We start from the raw sequence: 19,119 nt of genomic DNA on the forward strand, positions 1-19,119 counted from the left end.
TTCTGTGATTTTGTCCCAGGGTAATTTGGAACAGTGACCCTCATATTTTAAGCCTTGAAGCTACTTTCCTTGTCATGCCTCTCTTCGAAGCACTGAGCCTGAACCATTCCAGCCTCCATGTCCAGTATCTTCTCAGCCTGTTTCCCTCTCTCCTGCCTCTACCCCTTGGAATCACACCTAACACAGGCACTTTACAAATCCTTTCATTTTCTGTTTGCCTTTCCTGTAAACTCTTGTCAAAGCTCGGAAAGCTATATAATATAGCTTTCAAGGAAATATAGCTCTTTGATCAGGAAAGTAAAAATTTTCACAGAATTATCCTCCCCTGCCCCTTGGAAAAGAGACCCTGTCCTCATTGCCCAGAATTCTTTCACCTGTAACAGGCTGTGAGGGAAGCTGCCCTGAAAACCTTTACAAGAGGTTTGCTTTGAGGATAGAGAATGTAAAGCTGCCTCCTGGGGTCTCCATGCCCCGTCCTTGCCAGGGCTGACATTACAAAGAGGCAGAATTACAAGATGTCTTCAGTTTGGTGCCTGAGGAGACTGTGGTAAGATCCCCAGTCCTATTTTATAATTCTCATTCAGAATTATAGTCTCAGCTTTAGAGGTTCAAACCTCCAGGTAAAGACTTGGACTTCTGGAGTTAGGACTCTAGCACCTCTTCATGAATAAATGACCTCCTTAAGAGGTCTTCAGAAAGACCTCTTCAGAAAGACACAATCCAGGAATGGCAGGTCGACTTCTCTTGCGGGTTTGCTTCTAGAGAGTAGACACAAGCTCCTCCCAGGGAGTAGACACTACTTCCAGGGAGTAGCGTCTCAGAGATTTTAAGCAAATATCTAGGGAAATGGAGCATGCGGATGACAGTATGAGGTCAACAGAGCAGTTAGGAGGTGGGAAAATTCGTGGGAAGGCCCCTAAAATGGGGATGGGTGTGGGTCACCTGGAGGTGGAACTATCTTAGAAGCATCTTCTTAAGGTCCCTGCATTCCTGGCTCAGAGTACCTTCTCTGCGGAGAGTGTGGTGATCACACGGACAGAGAGGGGTTAAGGAGAGCTCACTAACCCCTCCTTCCCGAAGTCTGGGGTTAGGGAGGGTGAGGACAAATTAGCCAGTGGAGCAAGCACCCTGGGAGGTGGAGCAGAAGGGCAAGAAACCGCAAACGGAAGAGAACACAGGCGGGGTCCATCTCTCACGTCTTCCCAATCCGCCCGCCGGCGCATTTCCTTGGCTCCGAGCGCAGCGTGTCCCCAGGGCGCACAGGTCGCCGTGCTGTGCGAGGCGCGGGTCGCAGGGCTCAGCGCACCGGGCTGGGCTCCCCGGCTCACAGCAGAGCGAGCATGGCGGGGCAGCGGGCGCTACTGCTCGCTGGCTTCCTTCTGCCCGGGTTCCTGCTCTCAGAGGCCGCCAAAATTCTAACTCTGTCTTTGGTGGGTGAGTGCTTGGCGGGAGAATCAGGCGCGTCCCAGACACCCGCGGGAAAGCTCAAATAGCTCTGGGTCAGAGGGTCACCCCAGGTGGTTTTCCAGATTGGGCTTGGGTCCTAGGCTAGAGGGGGGAGAGGCAGGAGGGGCTTGTGGGGAAATGAGGGACCCCTACCACCGAGAGGTGAAGAAACTTCCTGAGAAAATAGAATACTTGTTCCTCTCTCTTCCTACTCAGATTTGCTCTCCTAGGCGCGGGAAATGGATCCAGAAGTTTGAGATCCCTCCCAGTGCTGGAGACCCGGGGCTGCCTCCTCCAGGGAGCGGGCTGCAAATTCAGAGGCTCACCCTAAACTTCTGGGTGGCGCGCAGCCATTGCCAATAGGGACTGTGGGAGCGTGTGCAGGCTCTTGGAGGCCAGGGAAAGGAGCTTATGGGGGGCAGAAGCACTAATTTTCTGACAAGTGAGCCAAGGTGGAGCAGGGAAGGTATTTCAGTGACACCTAAGAGGGTGGAGTGCTTTCCATCCCGAGGAAACTTGGAGAACTGGCCAGGGCTGGGGACCGGACCTTGGACATTCGGGTCTCGCCAATGCCCGCTCTTTTCACTGGTGCTGCTGGAAGTGTTTGAAGGATTCGGGGACTGTGAATTCTGCATTTTGTGGCCCCAGTTTTACTTCCTTTACTTTTGCACCAAAGGGAATAGGAGATGAAAAGGAAAAGAAAAGGGAAAAGGATCAGGATAAGGGGTCATCATAAGATGGAGCTTTCCCAAGATTGTATTTCCACCCGCAATGGGCTCTTTTAGGTCACTTACTGTGTAAAGATCGCTGGGAATCGGGGAAATCTTAGAGCTGGAAAGAACCATAAATAATCGCATTTAGCCCCCACAGCGTTTTCCTGAGCAGGAAACTAAGGGTCGGGACATCAGGCACCTTTTGTCAGAGCACACCAGGCCTCCCTAATGGTACACATAAGGAATTTAGCTGGGGTTTCTTATCCCAAGACCAGCCTGTCCACAACTTCCAGTCTCACGCACTTTTCAGTGGGGATTAAAAAAAAAAAAAACAAAACTCTTTAAGAAACCCCAGAATTCCTTTTGAACTCTTTTTTTCTTTTGGCCCGTTTTGATTGTTAGTAGTGTTGATCCGAAAGAGCTCCCTCACCTTCAAAGCGTGTGTCCTTTAGACTCTGATAGGGAAAGGGTGTGGTTTGGAGGCGTTGGAAGCCCCACCTCTGGCCCAGAAAGCACTGGGCTCCCCAAGACCCTCAGGAATGGCCGCGTCTGCGGGCTGGCATCTCCCTTGTAGCCTTTTCTTCCAAGGGTTAATGTGAAGCCAGAACAGGCAGTCTGAGAGGGTAGGAGTTTGTGTTTTATATAATCTGTGTTACCTCAGGCAACACAAGCACAGATTTTAAAAACTAGGGTAATTTCCGGTAATTTCCACAGATACACACCATTACAGTAGTCCAACATCCCTCTCTGCTGACCCAGCCGCCACGGGACTTGGCATCTTCCAAACAGCTCCCACTTCCCAACTTCGGCAAATTCTATTCCTTCCCTCCTGGTCTGACTTTCTCTGCTACTGAGACTCATAGATTCAACCAAATGTCCCATGATTCATACGGTTTTGGATAAGATTTAGTGTGATAGAACCTGTACCTCCCCAGATGATCAAGCTTCTGTTTCCTTACGATCCCAGGCTTTTCCTAGGCTGGCTGATGCCCCAGTCTCTCATGCATACAGGATCCTGTAATTCCACCTCAAGGGCCCACAGTTATTCTGAATGCCTTAATTTGATGTTCAGCAAAATTCAGGCTCCAACTGAGAAACATCCGGCCAAGTACATTTGAATCTCGAGGATTTTGGCTCTAAGTGGTGGCTCACCTTCCTTCTGGTCCAATGGCTCTTTCTTGGACTGATATTCAAGTTCCCATGTTTCTGCCTCCTACACTAGCATAGATTTCCAAAGAGTAAGATTCCAGAACAAACTCTGACTAATTGTCCATTGGGAATCCTTCACGCTCATATAGAGCACTGTGCCACACTTTACACAAGTACAGTTATTTCTTTAGAGCACAGTGTCTGCATAAGGCCTGGCTAAAATTAGCATATACTTAGGATCAGGAATTCCTTAAGGCATAAGCAGAGAAGCTCGTCACACTGATGTTTGGTCATTTTTGTGACTGGAGTCACAATGAGGATCTGATGGAGGTTTGCCAAAGTCAAGATTGGGGCCCCTGGGCCCTGAGTGAGTGGCTGGGGCTTACCCAAATGGAGATGAAGCTTATCTTCCTCTATTCACCATTACCTTTCTGTCGGCTAATTCTCATCTCCTGGATCTCTTAACCTATCAGCTTTAGGCATTTTATTATCATCATTACAAAAGTGAAGTTGTACATTGTTCCTAGGTGGAAGCCATCATCTACTGCTGGACCGGGTGTGTCAAATTCTTCAAGATCATGGTCATAATGTCACTATGCTTCACCAGAGAGGAAATTCATTTATATCAGGTATCTTTTCTCACCAATTTTTTCTATTTCTTCTACTCTATGCAAAGTGTAGAGTAAAACAACGATACCTTTTGCTTAGAAAACTGTTTTTGAAATCTAACTGGACTGAAAGAATGAAAAGTGTGTGTGTGTGTGTGTGTGTGTGTGTGTGTGTGTGTTAATGTAAGGTGTTGGAAAACTTCTTGGCTCTATCTCCCAGCACTCCACACTCTGTAGTCCCATATTTTCCCCCCCTTACCTTGCCTTCCACTTCATCCCAAGCAACCTTCCATATATTGCAGATTATTTTGGTAAATGGTACTTCATAACAGCTTGAAAACATGTGAACAGAAGTGTTCAGCTAAATATGCCATTTTCTTTTCTTATATCACAGATTCCTTTTTTAAATCGTAGATCACTTTCTCCTTTTATGATATCTAAAATCTAAGAAAGCTTTCTTAAGAAATCCCTTATTTATCCAGCTAAGATCAGAATCTATCACTGAGATGATTTTGTTTTCTAGAAAAATCAATGCCTTGTCAACAGTTTGTGTATAATGATGTTGGACGTTCTTAACTGCATCATTGAGTCCAATGAATTTTAGCCAAAATGAGCAAATAAATCTTATCAACTCTTTTCTGTTGACAGACAAGAAAACAGCAGCCCAGAGAACTGAAGTGGTTTGCTTAAGGTGATATGGCAGATTAATAATAGTGTTGGGTGGCTTTAGGACTTTAAGCTCTGGATTGCTCAATCTGAAGTTTTCTCAGGCTTTGATTTAGAAAAAGATGCAATTTTAAGCAGCATCTTTGGGGAATGAAATCTGAAAAATTATAAAACTCTGAAGGTGTTCAGTCTTTGTTATTGTTCAGATTTTGTTAAAACAATTTTTTCTGTGAAAATTTCTTTGAAGATTTTTATTGTGGTAAAATATCCACAGCATAAAATTGACCTCTTAAACATTTGTTTTGTAAGTTTACTGACTTTAAGTACATTCATGTTGTTGTGCAACCATCACTGCCATTGCTCTCTAGAACATTTCCCTCACCACAAGTGAGAACTCTGTACTAATTATATGGTAACTGCCAATTACCCCTTGCCTGTAGCCCTTGGTGACCATTATTCTACTTTATTTCTCTAATAATTTGGCTATTCTAGATACCTCATTTAAGTAGAAACATACAATAGTTGTCTTTTTGTGTCTGGCTTATTTCACATTGCTTAACGTCTTCAAGGCTCATCCATGCTGTAGTATGGATCACAATTTCCTTCCTTTTTTAAGACTGTACAATGTTCCATTGTAAGTATATACCACATTTTGTTAATCCAGTCATCTGTCGATGGACCTTTTGGGTATTTTGAATAATGCTGCTATGAAAATTGGTGTACCAATATCTATTTGAGTCCCTACTTAAAATCATTTTAATCACCTTCTAGATTAGGTTCTGCATTCTTCACTGAACATTATTTATATACATATCTTTTTGAATCTGTGTTGACCACAGACATGATTAAATAGCTGTAGTGTATTAGTTTTCAAGGTAGTTATTCTTAATTTTGAAAATTGCAATTAAATTTAATTAAAATTTTTAATGAAATTAAGTTAAATTAAAATTTAAATTGATTAAAAATAATTTTGTTAGTTCCCATGAATTTTGAGAAACTAATAAAAGCTTCAGACCTTCTACCCCTTTAATAAACACATGTACACAAAAATCTATAAACAATTTGGGGAGTTCATGGATCCCTTCAGGTTTTGTTTTTTTTTTTATTAGTTTCAGAGGTAGAATTTAGTGATTCATCAGTTACATATAACACCCAGTGCTCATTACATCAAGTGCCCTCCTTAATGCCTATCACCCAGTTACCCCATACCCCCCCACCTCCCCTCCAGCAACCCTCAGTTTGTTTCCTAGTGTTAAGAGTCTCTTATGGTTTGTCTCCCTCTCTGATTTTGTCTTGTTTTATTTTCTCCTCTCTTCCCCTATGATCCTGTATTTTGTCTCTTAAATTCCACATATGAGTGAATTCATATGGTATTTGTCTTTCTCTGACTGACTTATTTCACTTTGCATAATACCCTCTAGTTCCATCCATGTCATTGCAAATGGCAAGATTTCCTTTTTTTGATGGCTGAGTAGTATTCCGTTGTGTATATATACCACATTTTCTTTATCCATTCATCTGTCGATGGACATCTGGGCTTTTTCCATAGTTTGGCCATTGTGGACATTGCTGCTATAAACATTGGGGTGCAGGTGCCCCTTCGAATCACTATGTTTGTATACTTTGGATAAATACCCAGTAGTGCAATTGCTGGGTCATAAGGTAGCTCTATTTTCAACTTTTTGAAGAACCTCCATCTTGTTTTCCAGAGTGGCTGCACCAGCTTGCATTCCCACCCACAGTATAGGAGGGTTCCCCTTTCTCCGCATCCCCGCCAACATCTGCCTGTTTCCTGAGTTGTTAATTTTAGCCATTCTGACTGGTGTGAAGTGGTATCTCATTGTGGTTCTGATTTGTATTTCCCTGATGTCGAGTGATGTTGAGCATTTTTTCATGTGTCTGTTGGCCATTCTTATGTCTTCTTTTGGATCCCTTCAGTTTTATCCTTAGTTTCCAGGTTTATTTTTTTTTATTTTTTTATTTTTTTTAGTTTCCAGGTTTAAATCTAGAGTTTCTTCCAATATTCCCCAATCACAGGTATTTCTGAGGCTTTGAAACAGCGTGTTAATTCTTTACCTTAGGAATAGAGCTTGACTAGATGTCTGCAAATAGGGAAAACACATGTTTGAGTTATTATTTCTGACCTGATGCCCATTTCAGTGCATTGTAACATTTGAACCATTTATTAACTCCTTGTTTGGACACACTTCCCCATCTTGTTCATTTATTTACTACTTTCATAAAGAAATGATATCAGATCGAAGAAGCAAAGATTTTCAATATTCACATATACTACTGCTTCAACCAATATTTGGCATTATAATTGGGTTATTGATAGAGGTTGGAAAAATATTAAGAAGCGTGATAGAGTAAGTCTAGATAGTCTTGAAGAGACTATTGGTAGAAATGTGGATGTTAAGAACTCTGTTGCAATATATAAAAATATCAAATCATTATGTTTTACACCTGAAGCTAATGTAATGTTACATGTCATTGTGTCTTAATAAAAAATATAAGAACTCTGCTAATGAGGACTAAGAAGGAAGTAAGGAGCGTGGTAGAGAAAATCTGTATTGTCTGAGACAATATGTAAATCATCATAAACACACTTCTGGTAAAAATACTGATGGTAAGGACATCTTGCTTCTTATAGTAAAATGTGAGAGGAAAAAGATAAATTGAAGGGAGAACCATTAAGCATAAAGAAATGAAGACTTCATGATTTGGGAAATTCTCAGCCTATCCAGATTATAAAAGATTCTAAAATTAGGGGATTTGCTGCCAGGAAAGAGAAAACCGGTGGTGTGGCTGGATAACCTCTTGCTGTTGCCTCTGAATAGGTCAGAATATTCAGTCTCACAGAGCCCTTTAAATATTGGGGGTGTGAATCATGAGTCCCCTCAGCCCTGTTGGCTGAAGCCAAAAGTAGAGGTGAAATTCTTTTTAAAGATCTGTGTAGCAGCTCTTGTCTAGCAGAGTGAATTTCCATGATATACCCAGAAGATCCATAAGGTACTTGAGAATTTCATACTGGGTAAATATTGCCAATTTGGACCAAAAGGACAGAGAAAGAGTGACATGAAAGAAGGTAATTGAACTCAGAAACACACTCATAAACTATTTAGCTGAGAACTCATGCTACCTTTCATGAAGAACAAATGAGAAGTCTGAGTGTGAAGCAGTGAGTACAAAGGGTAGAACTTCAAGCTTACAGTGCTGAGCTTCAAGTCACAGCAGGTTATTTCCAGTTTTTAAAACCTAACGTGGTCTGCCCAGTTGGATGTCAACATTTCTTAGGACCAGAAATTCATATTTTCCTTCCATTTTGTTCCACTCTGAATGATAATATCTGTAACTGGTATCTTAATGTTTCTTGGAAGCAGATAAACTTGTTTCCTAATTTTCAGAGGTCCACAGATGGATCGTATCCAGACTGTCCCACCTATACTTTATTGAATTATTTGGATAATATAATTTGGGACATTCAAGCTAATGACATTTAGATGAAATTTTGAACTATGAGTTGGTGATGTGATGGTTTGAGACTTGTGGGAATGTTGGGATGGAGTGATTATATTTTGTATGTGATATGGACATGAGTGTTTGAGGTCCAGAAAGCAGAACATGCTGGTAGAAGATAATGTCCCCACCCAAAGATATGCTCTAACCTTTAGAACCAATGACTATACTGCCTTACATGGCAAAGGAACTTTGCAGATGTGATTCACATAAGGATTTTGAGATGGGAAGATTGTCTTGGATTATCCATTTGGGCTCTATATAGTTCCAAGAGTCCTTCTGAAAAGAAAGAGATGATGGGGAGGTGGGAGGGGTATGGGGTCACTGGGTGATGGGCATTAAGGAGGGCACTGGATGTAATGAGCACTGGGTGTTATATGCAACTGATGAATCACTAAACTCTGCCTCTGAAACTAATAATACACTATGTGTTAATTAGCTGATTTAAAAAAAAAAGAGAGATGACAGGAGAGTAAGAGAAGGAAATGTGATAATGGAAGGAAAGTCAGATAATGGATGATGCCATTTTCAGTTAAAAGGAGGCCATGAACCAAGGAATGAAGACAATCACTAAAAGATGGAAAAGGCAAGAAAATGTCTTTCAGAGCCTCCAAAAAGAATGCTGGCCTGCCCACAACCTGCTCTTTTCCCAGCGAGACCCACTTTGGACTTCTGATCTCCAGAATTATAAGATAATAAATTTGTTCTGTTTTAAGCAACTAAGTTTGTAGTCATTTACTACAGCAGCAATTGGAGACTAATACCTCTATCAACAGGTGGTCTAGAGAACTCCAGGAAGCCTGGGAAGAGGTTGCTGAAGCCTTTATAATGAATGCAAATGTGGGGGGGGGGCACTAATGCCAGTGCGCATTGTATTGCAGTTTGGACAGATTCTAGATCTTTGTTATTTGGCCTTATTCAAAGTGGGCTGATTTTCAAAAATGAGTATAAATGGATGTAAGGAAAATGTATAAATCGGAAATATATTGCCTCCAGATTGCAAAAAGGCTTAAAAGTTGTTGGACTTGTTGAGATATTGTGGTGTTATGAGTCAATAGTTATTTCTTTTTTTTTTAAATAAAGATTTGGTTCATTTATTTGAGAGAGAGAGAGAGAGAACACACAAGCGGTGGGAGGGGCAGAAGGAGAGGGAGATGAAGAAGTAGACTCCTCACTCAAAGGGGAGCCCAACTTGGGGCTTGATTCCCAGGGCCCCGAGATCATGACCTGAGCCAGAGTCAGACGCTTAACCAACTGAGCCACCCAGGTGGCCAATAGTTGTTTCTTGATAGTGTCGTGGAAAGAGAGGCCTTAACTGAACAAATGATTCCTAGGAATTTAACTGAGGTCCTAGGCCTTGAGCTTTGTGTGGGGCCATGGCACATCCTTTTCTGTGCACTCCTGTGGGAATGTTTCTCTGTCCTGAATAAGTATATCAAATCAATCTCCTTAGAGTGGGATATTTTCAATATAATGTCCTACCTGGGCTCCTGGGGAAAGTTGGATGTGGTTAAGATCTTGACAATAAGATTGTGGCCAATGGTAGGACTGTTGAAATACCCCATGGATAACTAGTTAAAGGTGCACTGTGTCCTTTCCAAAGTGAAGGTAAACTGACATTGAGAGTCTGTTGACATAGGTACTGAAGAATGTACTAGCCAAATCTATGATTGCAGAATGTTTGCCAGTACATACTTGGATAGCAGTGCTTTCACTAAGATTGGGCTTGGTAGTTTCAATGTGTAGGACTGTGCATTAATCTATCCCCAGTTTACACACATTTGATTGGATGTTATGACTGATGAAAGCATACATGTTTAAGAGAGTATGGAATATTTATTACTCAAATAATAAGGCTTATTTTTTTTTTTTTAAGAGGAGTAGTATAGGCTCCTCAGTCAATCTGAAAAATGGCTTTCCAGAGGAGGGAGGGGTGACTAGTTTGAGTTTTTTTATTGTGGGTAGAGAGTTGAGATGTGTTGAGGGTTGCCCCTCATTGGTCTTCACTTGCATGGTTTGCAGCTTCCACTGTGGCCAAGGGTAGGAGCATGTTGACTTTCTTAATAGTTTGCCCCAGTGAAGCACTGAAGAGAGAGTGGGAGATAGGGCTTGAAAACTGTCAGGAGTGAAACATCAGAAATGGACTCAGACTTTTCATTACACGTGGATACGTGGGAGAAGTCACACTGGTAAGTAGAGGCACAGAGGTCTGCTATTTTATATAAGCTTCTTAGTACTTTTTTGTACTTTTTACTGAATCAAAAAACTATTTGGATTTATCACTCCAAATAATGAAAATGAGCTTTTCTAAAACAGAAAGAGCAGAGGCTCTGAAATCAAATGGACTTTATCACGTCCTATGTGGGCAATTTTGACAAATTATCTTAATTTGCTTAAGATAATTACCTTTGTATCTTCAGTTACCTTTGTTTTCTCACCTGTAAAATGAGAGAAATAGCTATACCTTATGGAAGCTTTTTTAAAGAAAATTTTTGAAGATTTTATTTATTTATTTATTTTTGAGAGAGCGTGAGAGAGAAAGCACAAGCATGGGGGAGGGGTAGAGGGAGAGGGCGAAGCAGGCTCCCTGTTGAGTAGGGATCCAGATGTGGGGCTTGATCCCAGGAAGCTTCCAGGGCACCTGGGTGGCTCAGTCAATTAAGCATTTGACTCTTGATTTCACCTCAGGTCATGATCTCAGGGTCCTGAGATTGAGCCCCTCATTGGTCTCTGCACCCAACAGAGTCTGCTTGAAATTCTCTTCCCCTCTCACTCTCTCCCTCTGCCCCTTCCCTCACTCCCATGTGCTCTCTCTCTCTCTCTCTCAAATAAATAAATCTTAAAAAAAAATAAATGGAAGCTTCCATAACTTTAAATTGAGAAGCACTCCTTAATCAGTGTAAGGTTCTCAATACATGTTATCATTTTATAAGATTGAATGAATGAGGATGCAACCAAACCACATAAAAATAGTTCAAAAGGCAAACATTCAAATAAATATAAAATTACTTGAGCAAACAAATATTGATCTTATCACGCTAATGTTAATCCATGTTTTGTGACATACTTAACATTTTTAACCCATGGGTGTTTTTTAGATTTTAAAGAGAAGGAAAAATCATACCAAGTTATTTCTTGGCTTCCACCTGAAGATTATAACAAAGGATTGAAGGAGAATTTTGATTTTTTTATAGAAGAAGCTTTGGGTGACAGGTAATTGTTATTTTTTATTATTTGAACCAAAGAGTCACGATTTTAGTGATAGAAATGAATGGATGGATGGATGGATGGATGGATGGACCGAAGACATAGAAAGGGACGGACGGATGATGGGTGGGTAGATGAAGGGATACATGATGAGTGGATGGTTGGGGAAACAAGTATTCACACCAAATTATCCAGTTCAGTCCCTGGAGATTCTTCTTTGCTCTGCAGTGTCCCTGTTCCATGAATGGATTTCTGTAGAAAGTAGAGGCTGTTCCTTCTGGGACGTCCTTTCAACACTTCTCTTACATCTTTGCTTATAACCTCCCCAACACAGAAGTATGTGTACCTCAACCTATCACTGTTGGTAGGGAAATGAAAGTGACCTTCTTCCACTTATTTTTCCTTCTTTTCTTCACATACATTCTCTTCATGGTGGGGGAGACTTATGAACGTTGATTTTGTAGTAGTTGAACATCTGGTCATGTAAAGTCCTTTAAAAAAAAAAAAGATTTATATGCTGGGGCAACCCAGAGAGAGAGAGAGGAAGAGAGAGAGAGAGAGAGCGAGCGAGCAGGAGTAGGGGGAGGGGCAGAGTAAGAGCCAGAGAGAAAGAGAGGGAGATAATCTCAAGCAGACTCCCTCCTGAGCATGGAGCCTGAGGGAGGGCTCAATCTCACAACCCTGAGACCATGACTTGAGCTGAAATCAAGAGTTGGATGCTTTACTGACTGAGCCACCGAGGCACCTGGCCATATAAAGTCCTTGTAAAAAGCCATCAGTCTTATGCAAAATAAGACATGACTCCTTTTGCCTTATCTGAATGGAAAGGAACACATAACTCTTTTGTCTTAGACATAAATGGGGAAAGACAAAAATCCATGCCTATTTTAAATAATTACAGTGGCCTTGCCTTCTTTTTACCTTGAAAATTTTACTCACTAGTCAAGATCTTGCTTACATTTACCTTTTTTCAGAAAGTCTTTTTCCTTAAACTGGGAAGCTACAGTCCCTCCTGTCTAGGTCTGAGGTAACCTATTCCATTTGATACTCAGTCTATATTATCTTGCACTGTTAGTTATATATTTTAAATACATGCTTTGTCTCTTCTCCCTTAATGTAATATTTTTGGAGACAGGCATAGGTAACCATGCATTCTTAAACATTTTCTTCTATTTGTTAGCTTAATTTTAAATATGATTACTATAATATATCCTAGGAATTTTTACAGCACTACTGAAATTACCTAAAATATCTGACAATCACACTCCTTTGTTACATGAAGTCTTCAAAAACACACAGCCAAGGATGATTTTTGCCAATTACTTCCATTGTATGACTTGAAGTTGTTCCTAAATATCAGGCAGAGATCTGCATATTGTTAATAAGTTCTTCGCTTTTGGTCCTTCTCTACCTGGGGTGCGATGGTACAGTAGTGTACAATTATGGGGTGCCAGGGAATTGATTCTCTTGGTCCTCCATGTAGCCAGCAGGCCACTTGTGACCTCTGATACCTTAAAGTGCAGGTGGACATTCTTATCTATTTCCCCATAGGTGTACAAACGGGAAGGAAACGAGTCATAATCTATATAGGCCGTGATGGGAGAGCCTTGTAAGGAGATAGGTCCCTGGAATATGCCCATGGGCAAAGTCTTAATTACATGTTAGTACTCTTTATCACTATCTTCTCTGGACATGTCAATCTGCATTGAAGTAAAAAAGCTAATAATATGTTTATTATTAACAAGGCCTTGCTTTGCTTTGCTTTTCCTTTCTCTATTTTCTCTTATTTTCTCTTCTTTTTTTTCTTCTCTTCTCTTCTTTCTTTCATTGCCAAACTTGTGGGCATAGAAAGGTGAAATTCCCATCTTAGCTGAGTTTTGAGTTCTAATGTGATAAAATAGTCCCTTGGGTGAGGTGATCTATCACATTTAGAATACACAGTGATTTTTTTTTCAGATGTAGTATTCTATAATTTATCAGTTGTGTATAACACCCAGTGCTCATCACATCACATGCCTTAGAATACACAGTGATTTTTAAAAATAGCTTATATGATCAATATTTATGGAACTGTGTCATCAAGTGACTTCCACAGTTTGGCTGAGTAAACAAGAAAATCACTCATAAAAAGTCAGTATGTAAAAGAAAGGTAAGGAGAACATTACAGAATTTATCATGTAGAAGGAGTTCTATGAGATTTGCTATGGTCAGAGAAGGTTCCCAGAGCAGAAGGTCCAACAGTGACAATTTGTTTTCAGTTAACATAATTCAGTTGTCCTCATGGATTTCAAGAATTAAGAACTCAAAGTCATAGTTTTTTGAATAAAGTGGCACAGAGAGTGCTTGGGATTTGGATGAGAGAGGGAGGAGAACGGGAGGAAGGGAACACTCTCCAGAGCAGAACATGTTCTCAGAGTAACTGAGATGAGGGTATTTATGGACAGTGGTAGAATAGGTACACTGCTGCTAGATGTGGTCTTGCTCACCTGCGGTATTTTCTTTGTAGACCAAGGTTCCTTTATGTATTGTGAAATTAACAGCTCTGGTGAATATTCACCATTCTTCTTTTCTTTCTTACAGATACACATTTGGAAAGTTTTTAAGCTTTATGGAACAGCTGGGGCTTCAGTGCAGTCATTTTCTAAGGAGAAAGGATATCATGGACACCTTAAAGAATGAGAACTTTGACCTAGTGATAGTTGAAAATTTTGACTACTGTCCTTTCCTGGTTGCTGAGAAGCTTGGAAAACCATTTGTGTCCATTCTCTCTTCCTCGTTTGGCACTATAGATATTGGACTGCCAAACCCCCTGTCTTATGTGCCAGTATCCCGTTCCTTCCTAAATGACCACATGGACTTCTGGGGTCGAGTGAAGAATTTTCTGATGTTCTTTGATTTCTCCATAAGACAATGGCAAATCCAGTCTACATATGACAACACCATCAGGGAACATTTCCCAGAAGGCTCTAGGCCAGTTTTGTCTCATCTTCTAAAGAAAGCAGAGCTGTGGTTTGTTAACTCTGACTTTGCCCTTGAATTTGCTCGGCCCCTGTTTCCCAACACTGTGTATGTTGGAGGCTTAATGGCCAGAGCTGTGAAACCAGTGCCACAAGTAAGTGATTAGTACTCAATATGGACTTCATGCAGAGCTCTGCAGTGCAGAGTTGGTGGCTCCCATGCCAGTGAGAACTGAGACAGAGTAGGGCGAGGCAAGTGCACCTAAGACATGGTTTTTAAGGAAGACTCACTTTCAGGGTCATGCAATTACAGTGTTAGGACTGAATAACCCTGAGGTTGAGGACCTCCTTACATAGTATACCCAGGGTCCTCTCTAGTTCTGGCACTGGTGGGATAAGCTTTTCATTTTTTTTTTTTCCGGTAATCTCTAAACGCCACAAGGGGCTCAAACTCACAACACGAAGGTTGAGAGTTGCATGCTCTTTCCACTGAGCCATCCAGGTGCCCTGGGATAAGCCTTTTAATAAGTGAATATTTTCATGTGCATTTTGTATGATCATATGTATAGTAACTGTGGGGCAAGCATCCATTACGTGTGAGAATTGTTGAAGAGATGAGTTAGTCACTCATGTTGTGTGAAACACACAACACTGTGTAACCAAGGTGGACTGTGTGGACTGACAGTAAGAACTGTGGGCATCACCACCAGCATCCCCAGCCTGTAGAGCCCTAGTTCCTGATTCCACATAGGCCTTCTGATTTGATTGATCTGGGGTCAGTCCTGGGCATTATAAATTGTGAAAGCTGCAGAGCTGGTTTGAAGGCATAAACTCAGAACTACTGCAGTAGAAGTTTTTAAAAGGAGGGGAGCTAAGATGAGTTGATTTCCTGTTGCTTATCAGCACCGGGTTGCCATTTTATGGAATTTATCTTATTTAATATCTTGCCACCTGGAGGAAAGTATGATGATCTCCATTTTTATAAACGAGGAGACAGAGACTCGGCATAAGTGACTTTCCCACTGCCATTCATTTCAGAGTGAGGGAGACTTGATTTGGCCTGGGTCTTCCAGGCCCCCAAGCGTCTACCCTTCATTGACTGACCTTGAAGTGAGTAAGCAGGGAGAGTTGGAGAATGATCCATGGGCTAGATGGGCTTTGAGTTGATGGCAGGATTTTTTAATGGATGGAGCTAGGGAGGAAAGGAGTTCCAGTTGGAGAGAACAAATAGCTCAAAGTGTCAAAGTAAAAATAAGACAGGCATGACTCTGGGTTCCTTTGGTGACTCTAGCTAGACTGGACCAGAAGATTCAATTCAAATATAGTCAGGCCAGATTGCAGGAGACTTTACTTGATAGGAAGGTGGGTTAGGCCTTGGTTATAGGGTAGGGGGAAGGGATGGTTAAGCAGGAGCATAATGGAAGTAAGGGTTGTAATGGCTGTGAGAAAAAGAGGCTTTTTTCAAAAAATTTTCTCTATATTTTCCAGTTTTTACATAGTGTCTCATGTGGCTTTTTTAATTAAAAAGAACAACAAAGCTGTAGTCAAAGTGGTCCTCTGAGATGATAAATCAAGCAGTGTTATGCTGGGTGGAATCATTCCAAGGATGAGGGTCTAGAAGCTGGGGAAGGGGGGTTCTAGTAGTCCAGAGTCAGGGTCTGAAGAAATACTTGAAGCAAGAATTGACCAAAACTGTGTTAAAGCCAAGATTTCAACATTAAATCCCAACCTTCCTTAAGTATTGCCCGAGGACTTCAAAAAATAAACTGCCCAAGTTTGGAGTTAGGACTGGGCACTACCATTTTTTGTCTTCTTTTTTTTTTTCAAAGATTTTATTTATTTATTCATGAGAGACAGAGACAGAGACAGAGAGAGAGAGAGAGAGGCAGAGGGAGAAGCAGGCTCCCAAGCAGCAGGGAGCCCGATGCAGGACTCGATCCCAGGACCCTGGGACCATGACCCGAGCTGAAGACAGACGCCCAACCATCTGAGCCACCCGGCACCCCTATTTTTTGTCTTCTTATGTGGATATAATTTGCAGTCGTGTGGGTGAGCCACTGAGGTAGAAGATGAATTACAAAGATCAGTTAATAAGAATATCACAATGTATCAGAGCAAAGCACTGTACGTGGTACAGAGTGTGAGTGGTCAGGAGCCTTTCTCCATTTCTTCCACCTCTTATGCTAGAGGCCTTCTCCCAACTTCTCCAATGTAGCCTCAGATGTAGCACCTCCCTCTGCCGGACCCTAACACCCCACCAGTATTCTTCCTATACTACCATTTTCTGGTGGCCTTGGAAAATTCCCAAGTGACCATGTCTCCATTGACCTATGATGAGCAGAGGGTCTAGGATGGCCCTGACATCAGGATTTTAAAGAAGAAAGATATTCCCACCAACACCATGGGCATAAGCACCATGCACAGGGTACTGAGCTGTGCCGGGGGCTATTTGCTCAGAGAAGGGTAAGAGAGTGTGCAGTAAATATCTGGCTTTCATTTCATGGCTGTCTAGGCTTTCATGAACAACTTTGCTCACCTCCTTTCCTTTCTTACCTTTCTCCAGGAATTTGAGAATTTCATCACCAAGTTTGGAGACTCTGGTTTTGTCCTTGTGGCCCTGGGCTCCATGGTGAGCAACTTTCAAGCCCAGGAACTTCTCAGGGAGATGAACAGTGCCTTTGCTCATCTCTCTCAAGGGGTTATATGGAAATATAAGCCTTCTCATTGGCCCAAAGACATCAGATTGTCAGCAAATGTGAAAATTGTGAACTGGCTTCCTCAGAATGATCTCCTGGGTAAGGACTGCCCAGGTCTGCTTCACCCTTGTCACTTACATATTTTTAGAACTCATCAGGCTCTGACCTCTAGTAGGGTAATCCCATTTGCACTAGGAGGAGCTGCTAATAGCTAAAGGTAAGTCTGCAGAAGACAGGAACAGAGCAGCCAGCTGGAGTTCTTGGGACATCAGACCCTACTTGTAATGAGATCAGTGCCCAAACAGCCATCTCCCCTTCATTGTTTTCTACCCCAGGCCAGATGTCGGCAGACATTAAAGTCACCTTGACCTACTGCATTTGGTCTTGAACAGGGTCACCCAAACACAATCTGAAACAACCTATGGATTCCAAAGAAAACATACTGGAAGGATGTTGCCACTGTATTTAGTGGCTTCAAGAGTAACTGTTCATCCACATGCACTTACATGTATATATATACACCCACTCTTCCCACAAACACATCTTTCTTAGTTATTAAGGTGGGAGCAATTCATACCTTCACAGCATTGATGCCAATAGTGTCTTCAGGATGTGCCAAAATCCCTGAGCGCCAAGATGAACAACCTCATAATCAGTTATTTGGTCTAGTTTGTCTCTGGAACCAGAGAGTTCCCTCACCACCACCACCCCCCCCAATAGGTTCTCTTTGTGCCCAGTGCTTTTTACAGACCACTTACTCCCATAGCCACTGACAGAATCAAAGGCTCATGATCAAGATAATGACTCAAAATAACCTGGGGAATTGAAGGAACAGATTCCTGGCTCCTCTTCTGCAAATTTAATTCTTTAAGTCTGGAGTGGGGCACATGGTGCTCCTTTCAAAGAAGAGACAAGGAGATTTTGATGTACATCCCAGTTGAGTGACACAGGCTGAGACAAACTCTTCATAAATTTTCAACAATAATCTTAGGTAGCTTTAAATAGGATGGGATGGAAATGCTGGAAATGGAAATACTCAAGTGTAGGGCTAGTCTCTGCTTTCAAGGGGCTAATCATGTATTTGAGGAGATAATGCATATAGTATAAATTTTGTGATTGCCACATGAGTTATGATGCCAGTGAATGTGTAAGGAATTCAGAGAAGAGGGAAATAAGTTGGCAGGTGAAAAAAGAGTGCTCAAGACAAAAAGAAAGAGATAGAGACAGAGAGACACAATGAGAAAATAGAGATGAGCGAAACAAAGGGAGTGATTAGGATGTTAGAGAGAAAGATGGATGGGTGGATGGAGAGAGATATGTGCCTTGCTTAGGAGTATTGTTTAGAGAGTCCCCGGGGTCTGAGTCTTAGCTGGGTTCTGGCTAGGGCAAGGAATTTTCATAAAAAGTCAGGTTTGGAATCCTGTATGTTAGTAACATGCACCTTGGATGTGTCCCAAGCAAAATATCTTTATAATGGCTCCAACAGACTTTGAAATTTCCTCAGTATTTTCTTCTACCCTTCCTGTTTTCCATGGTTTTCTGAAACTTTTCATTCTGAAATTTGTCAATCTGAAATATTCTGCTCTATTTCTTAATTGAAACAGCTCATCCACACATCCGTCTTTTTGTCACCCATGGTGGAATGAATAGCATAATGGAGGCCATCCAACATGGTGTACCCATGGTGGGGATTCCCCTTTTTGGAGACCAGCCTGAAAACCTGAACCACGTAGAAGGCAAAAAGTTTGGTGTCTCTATCCAGCTAAAGCAGATCAAGGCAGAGACATTGGCTCTGAAGATGAAGCAAGTCATAGAAGACAAGAGGTATGAAGCTCTCTGGGCTTGTGGTCACTTAGACTGAATGAAGACATCAAACACAAAGGGCACTGTGTGCCACTTTTTTGCAATAAAAGCTGAAACATCCGAGACACAGAATAATATGTGGGTGGTGCTTACAGATGATGTGTTTCCTCTGAGAACAAGACTAGGCAATTTGGGTTAGATGTTGAAAACAATTTCTGCCTTAAGTGTTGTGAGGACCCTGACCTACTTACACAGACCTCTGAGAGGTCTTATATTTTGGGGGTGCTTATAGTAGAATTCCAACTGAGTCAGGAGGTTGCCTTTCTGTCCCCCAATATGTCAAGTGTTTCCTGCC

At 41.7% G+C, this 19,119-nt stretch overlaps 1 protein-coding gene across 3 annotated transcripts in view; it reads left to right on the top strand.

Moving 5' to 3' along the window:
- The first annotated feature begins 1,140 nt into the window (after positions 1-1,140).
- Positions 1,141-19,119, top strand: part of LOC112820287 (UDP-glucuronosyltransferase 3A1-like) — a 35,767-nt gene continuing 17,788 nt past the window's right edge. The window contains exons 1-6 of one of the 3 annotated variants that reach the window (XM_025867395.2): positions 1,141-1,434; positions 3,836-3,937; positions 11,200-11,314; positions 13,889-14,420; positions 16,829-17,060; positions 18,566-18,785. In XM_025867395.2, coding sequence (XP_025723180.1) covers positions 1,341-1,434; positions 3,836-3,937; positions 11,200-11,314; positions 13,889-14,420; positions 16,829-17,060; positions 18,566-18,785 — 1,295 coding nt within the window. In that variant the 5' untranslated portion in view covers positions 1,141-1,340. The remainder of the gene's footprint in view (positions 1,435-3,835; positions 3,938-11,199; positions 11,315-13,888; positions 14,421-16,828; positions 17,061-18,565; positions 18,786-19,119) is intronic. The other 2 variants (XM_025867396.2, XM_073891007.1) reach the window with 2 other exon arrangements.

This window comes from Callorhinus ursinus, unplaced genomic scaffold (assembly GCF_003265705.2).
Source record: "Callorhinus ursinus isolate GAN/ISIS: 27379988/994484 unplaced genomic scaffold, GSC_fseal_2.0 scaffold3, whole genome shotgun sequence".
NCBI lineage: Eukaryota > Metazoa > Chordata > Mammalia > Carnivora > Otariidae > Callorhinus > Callorhinus ursinus.